The 6,408-nt window shown below is 45.9% G+C and overlaps 1 protein-coding gene across 1 annotated transcript; it reads left to right on the top strand.

The window, feature by feature from the left end:
- Nucleotides 1-6: 6 nt before the first annotated feature.
- On the top strand, nucleotides 7-2,090 carry PEX12 (peroxisomal biogenesis factor 12). Its single transcript, XM_009885132.1, has 3 exons — nucleotides 7-69; nucleotides 414-958; nucleotides 1,635-2,090. The coding sequence occupies exons 1-3, from the start codon at nucleotides 31-33 to the stop codon at nucleotides 2,032-2,034; spliced, it is 984 nt and encodes a 327-aa protein (XP_009883434.1). The 5' UTR covers nucleotides 7-30; the 3' UTR covers nucleotides 2,035-2,090.
- The last annotated feature ends 4,318 nt before the right edge of the window (nucleotides 2,091-6,408 follow it).

Raw genomic sequence — 6,408 nt, forward strand, 5'->3', positions numbered from 1 at the left:
ATCTTCGAGGCGGTGGCCCAGGACAGCCTGATGGCCGCCCTGAAGCCCGCCCTGCAGCACCTGGTCAAGGTAAGGGGGAGGCGGGCCTGGGGCGAGGGGAGGAGAGGAGGGGGCGGCCGTGGCCTTCTCCCTGCAGGGCACCGCGCTGTGGGGAGCGGGACGCTGAGGTGAACAGTGTCTTGAAGGTGAATATTCTGTGGAGAAACTGCTGCAGAGAGGGACCCTGGAGGGTCTGCACAGCTCTGTGCTGAGCCGTTCATCGCCAGGGTTTACCTCTGGCCACGCTCACTGACTAGTCTAACAGTTTTGACCCACCCAGCTCGCTTCATGAACTGGGGGCATAATTTATAGCTACTGTAATTTAGCACATTACTCCGCTTTCAGTTCCTTCCATTTTGTGTCCCTCTCAATAGGTGCTTGCTGAGTCTAATCCAGGCCGGTACGGCTTCCTCTGGCACTGGTTCGATGAGATCTACGTCCTTCTGGATTTGCTGCTCCAGCAGCACTATCTGTCCAGGTGCAGCGCCTCCTTTTCTGAAAACTTCTATAGCTTAAAGAGGATACCGACAGGAGAGCGCAGACAGCAACCTCTGGCCACTGCTGGCCTGCCAAAGAGGCAGCACTGGAAGTCTCTCCTCTTGCTGGTTCTTGTTCCTTACCTGAAAGGAAAGCTAGAGAAACTGGTGTCCAGCCTGAGGGAAGAGGACGAGTACTCCATCCACCCTCCATCATCATCCTGGAAGCGCTTTTACAGAGCCTTTCTAGCTGCCTACCCCTTTGTAAACATGACCTGGGAGGGCTGGTTTCTTATCCAGCAACTGTGCTATATCCTCGGTAAAGCTCAGCATCATTCACCCATGCTGCGGTTGGCTGGTGTTCGCCTGGTCAGACTGACTGCAGAGGATATCCAGGCCCTGGAGAAGAAATTGGCTGGAGCCACCTCAAGTCAAACACACAGGTATGTCAGAACATGGCTTAACAGCTGCTTTCTAGAGAGTTCTGTGGCTGTGTTAATTTGGAGGTGATGCTGCAAGTAAAACTGGCTTGTTCTCCAGAGGTGCTTCAAGATGAAGTTTACCCCTGGCAAAATGTACTCCAAAAGGGTATATAGTTAGTGCAAATAAGGAAACAAGTAGCAGGGATTAGCTTCACAAGATTTTGTGGTAATAAAATTGCAACGCTGGGAAGAGGGGTTGGCACTCCAGCCTTTATGCTGTTCAGTCTTCACTTGCACTTTTCTAACAAGGGAAGTAGACTGCAACAATATTGCTAAAAGGACTGGAACTTAGCTCTTTGATTTTTCTGAGCAGCAGCTAGTCATGACCATGCTTAATGTCCTGTAAAATTATGATCCATGAGTGAAACGCTCTGTGGTCCAGGTCCCCTCAATTCAAACCTCTTCCAATTTAGAGTTCTGAACAAAACAGAACTTGAAGCTTTCATAAAATAGACAGAATCTGCAAGAAACATCCTAGCAGATGCCTCATTACAAACATGGGATACATCAACCAACTTCCTTAGCATTAAGAAGCTGTATAAAGCAGTGACTTAATCCCCAAGTCCTTTTTACCTTGGTTTGCAGATGGACAAATGTGCAGTGGTAACGATTTCTCCATATCTTCTCTCTTTCACAGCATTAAAACAAAAGTGCAGTCAGCAGTGAGGAAAGCATTGGGTGGCATTGCCTTCTCCCTGTCCACCGGGCTGTCCATCAGTGTGTTCTTCCTCCAGTTCCTGGACTGGTGGTACTCCTCAGAAAACCAAGAGACGATCAAATCTCTGACAGCGCTCCCAACTCCTCCACCCCCTGTGCACCTCGACCACGGGGCCGGCACAGCTCTCTTACCCAAACTGAAGACCGTGTGCCCTCTGTGCCGCAAAATTCGCGTCAATGCCACAGCCCTGTCCACCTCTGGCTTTGTGTTTTGCTACCGCTGTGTGTACAATTATGTGAAGACTCACCAGCGCTGCCCGATCACAGGCTATGCCACAGAGCTGCAGCACCTTGTCAAACTGTATTCTCCTGAGAGCTGAAAGGCCTGCCCCGTGCTTTCGGAGAGATACCTCTTTGAGGCTGGTGGCTGCGTAGCAGTGAGCCGAAATTCACCCCTTATGTTCCATAGAAGACTTTTTACCACTGCAACTCATCAGTGAGCTCTAAAGTTCCTTTGAACTTGGTGGTACATGAGAGTTTTGCTGCCTTTGTGAATTCTGGTAAGGCTCTCCCCTTTGTTTATTAGCTGTTCAAACATCCTGTGACAGTTTCAGAGGGATCGGACAGCCACAATCTCTCAGCTGGCACAGAAATGCCTTCAAAGACCAACCAAAAGGGAAGAAACATTGATTTGGAGAGGAAGAATGCAAATGTGAGGATCAAAGAGCATAACTGGTAAAAGTCCTGCTCGAGGGTATAAGCTAGCAAATTAAAGAGGTAGGGAAAATTCTCTAGGCGAGTTATTCCTCCCCTAGCAGCTTCCCAGGCGCTTGTGCTGCCCGGGGCAACCTCTGGCACTAGTGCTTGTCCAAGAGGTACAAGCAGGCTTAGACCTCTCTCTCTGATCATGCTATTCTTACGAGTCTCCCTGCGTTTTCAGGCTACTCACCTTTGAATTGAGAACAACACAACCCTAATTTCCATCAACAGTTCTAAATTGAGACTTTTGACTCTTTAAAGTAACAAGAGGTGATGTGTACCAGCAAGGATACAAGAGGCAGATTACATTTTCTGCACGAGGGAGAAAAACGACAAACCAGATTAAAGCAGCAACTGTGCCAAATGATGAGAGTTGGTTTTTGTTAAATAAGTCTTTGAATCTGTTATTATCTGCTTTTATAAAGCAAAATTTTCTTGATTGAGAACCTAACTTACTTCTTCTCTGAGGATTGGAAAAAACAAAGTTTGCTCCTCTAGGGGCTCTGTTTACAGAAAGGAGACTGGACTAAAGTTGCTTTCATCTTTGCAGACGATGAAAATGGCTAAGATTAGTATTTTGTAGATGGGGAATCTTTAATGTCTGTTTGATTTAAGTATTACATTACAGTTATTCCAGTCCCGAACGTGTAGCGCATTCATATCGTAACAAATCATCCTTTCCTTGAACAGAGGAGAAACGAAAACATGTGTGATGTTTGTGCTGGCCCTTCCTTGGCACCTGATTTTTCAGGGTGGAAGGTTTTTTCCTGACTTGGCTCTAGGGAGCAGCAGTTAGCTACTCCACACATCATGGCGACTTTGCTTATAGAATCCAAAAGCAAAGTTTGCCGCACAAAGTACAAGGTCTTTCCAGATTAAGAGATATGTTTAACATTTAATCCACTGAAGCGATCATCTCATTTCCCCCCCCGCTTTAGCTCTGCTTCAGAAGATAAAAATCTCCAATATCCTCCCTCACCTGTAAGCGAGACAGCAAGGTTATTGAATAGTGTGGAAAAATACAGTAATTTGCATCCTCCCAAAGATGCTCTGGAGAAACACCTACTGTAACAAATGAGCTTTGTCCCCAGTGCTTGTCTTATTATCTCCATACAACTTCCAGACCCTCCTACCTGTGCCACTATGGAACAATAATAAAAACTGTCTCATTTCTCTTTTTTCCAGTAGTTATGGGATCCATAAAGACACCTCTCTTCCTTTAGAAAGCCAGTAAGAGCCCACACATCTTACTGGAAAAGAAATCACATCAAGCTGTGAGATTTTCTGAGATTTCAAATCACTTTTAACATAGCTGGCTTTGGACTGGATATTAATTCACATCACTTGCTACATCAGTTTTGCTTCATACACAGAGATCATCATCTCTGTGAAAAAACAGTATCCCAGACGCGTCACTGCTGCTGCACCGTCTTACAATAACCCGTCTGATTAGACAGACGTGGGCCTGATCGTCCTGTTGACTCCATGCAACTACTCGTTTAAGTAAAGGCTGAAGGATTTGACTGACAATTATTTCAGGATAGGTTTGTTTTCCTTTGATCCCTCCTGTGCTTTCCAAGTGACCTGTCTGCTGCTCAGTGAGAAGCTGGGCGGACCTGGGACAGAAGACTGACCGATGCCGACTCACCCACCAGCACTGCAGAGCTCTTGGACAAGTTCCACACCTTCCTCCCTTCTGACACAGAAGGATTCACTAACTGTTGAACAGCACAACGAAGTTGCCTGTACGCAGGCTGCTCCGGAGCCTCTCTGCCTCCTTCTCCCAGGGTTAATCTCTTCTTCTCTCCAGAACAGCCACCAGATGCCTGACTGTCAGGGCCTGGCTGCCTTCCACTCCATCTCTCCCCACACCACCCTGTCCCTGCCAAACTCAGATTTGGCCAACTCCACGGCAGCTCTGAGACCTGCATTTAACCTCCCACATCTAAGCCCCACCGTTCCGAACAGCTGTAATTACTCTTGAATGTTACATTGCTCTTTAATGCCTAGCTGGCTAACGGGCACTAAGCCCACGATGGTGACAGGCTCAGCAGCTTACCTGGCAGATTTTGTTAGTGTTCTGCAGATGGCTGCAGGATACCAACTTGGATTTGTCTGCTTCTTCTAACCCTCCTGTCCTTAGTAGCCACATAAATACCCATTTATCAGGTTTGTTGCTCTAAAACCAATTCGCATTATACAAATATTCCCGTTTATCTGCTTTTTGCCTGTAATAGTGTTATTAAAGCCATGATGGTCTAAAGATAGACAAGAAAAGATTTTTCAAGGAATACCAACTTTATTAAGTCGACCTTTGGACTTACATGACTGTAGGGGAGTCACAAATTAGTATGTATCATATATAAATTCAGGATGCTTTGTTCTGTTACTTAAAACAATTACATCAACATTAACAGCAGCACTGGAATTGCCCAATACATTACCGTCAGAACTTGACTTTGCAAGTCTTTTAAAAAATATTTAGTGAACCTAAGCCACATTCACAACTCATCTAGACACTCTTAAAAAAAATAGTGCATTAGCAACCAAATTGCTTTCCCTACTTCTTTAACAGAAACCACGTGGCTTCTCCTGTTAAGAGAAAACCACCATGACTATATTCCTAGGTACATATTCCCCACAGGAGCTTCCTTCTCCACAGAAAGAGAGAAACGAATGTAAAGGTGTCACCAAGACCTGGAAGAGAATAAAAACTAGATTAGAGAACAGCTCTGTATCTTTTCCTGTACGTGCTTGATTAGCCCACCCTTTCCCCCGCTCCACGCAAAAGGGCTGCACTTCATCCAGAGCAGAGCATCAGAGCCAGGCCCAACACCACAACTTCCTTCCAAAAATACTCCTGCCTCCGTGCTGGCAATAACTAGATGAGAATACAGCTGAACCAACTGCTGATGAGGTGTCTACAGGGCAGACAGCTCAGGCTCCATTTTACGGAGCCTGCATTGCATTTACAAACAAAGATACATTGGCAAAGTACCTGGAGTTTCGTACGCCATGTCGCACGTAGGAGAAAAAACAAGAAACCCCGCTTGCTGCAAGCTCAGTACTAAACCCAGCATTGCAGCAAGGTACACAAATCCAAACAAGTATTTGCACTACTCCCTTTTCAAATCAAGGTTAGTTTTTCCGCTGCTAAAAAAAATGCTAAAAATTCTTAACACTTTTTCAATATTTTTTAGGGCACATCAAAAAGAAACCAAGCTGTTTACTCCAGATGAGCTTAGCCTAAATAAGCTCAGAGAGAAGATTACGTGATCATGCCCTGGTCAGAGCAAAGACACGAAGTCTCAGCAATACCAGTTCAGAGTATACTTCACTCATCATTGCTCTGGGCAAAATTATCTCCATTCAGGAAGGAGCTTGCTCCCAGGTCAGGAACTAGAACAGAAAAGGCTGGGGTTGTTTTCTGGAGGAAAAAACAAACACACACCTCCGCACCCCCAAGACAAATTAACTTGGGTTCTGGCATAATTCTTTTCAGGATCACATGGCTTTCTACAGGACAGTTTGCAGTAAGTTAACACTGACCCAGGGGAGATAAGACAGGAGTGGCTGTTACAAGCCTGAAGAAGTGAGCCCCCGGTTGCTGTTTCTACCTTCCCGTACCCACCTCTGGCAGACGGCAGCATGGAGGAGGTAGTACTTTGCACCATCAGTAGGGATGTAGTCTCCACACAGAGCTTGTGTGTTCAGCTGTGTGCATGTTTAAGCCATGTTGGTAGAGTAACACAGGCAAAAGCTTTCCATGTCCTCTTCCCAAACACCATTAGGTAAGCCAGCAAAACCCTTCTTTTTCCCCTGACACACCTACAGACACACTCCCACCCCACAAGGCAGAAGAGACTCCAAATAGGCATTAAAGCATTGGCTGATCTGCAAGCACACAACAGATGAAAGGAGTTGGTTTTAAGTTTAACACTGATCCCTGAATTAAGGGTTTGGTTTTTTCTCTTTACCACCTCCTACTGTGATAG

Source organism: Charadrius vociferus, unplaced genomic scaffold (assembly GCF_000708025.1).
Source record: "Charadrius vociferus isolate BGI_N301 unplaced genomic scaffold, ASM70802v2 scaffold54, whole genome shotgun sequence".
Taxonomy (NCBI): Eukaryota; Metazoa; Chordata; class Aves; order Charadriiformes; family Charadriidae; genus Charadrius; species Charadrius vociferus.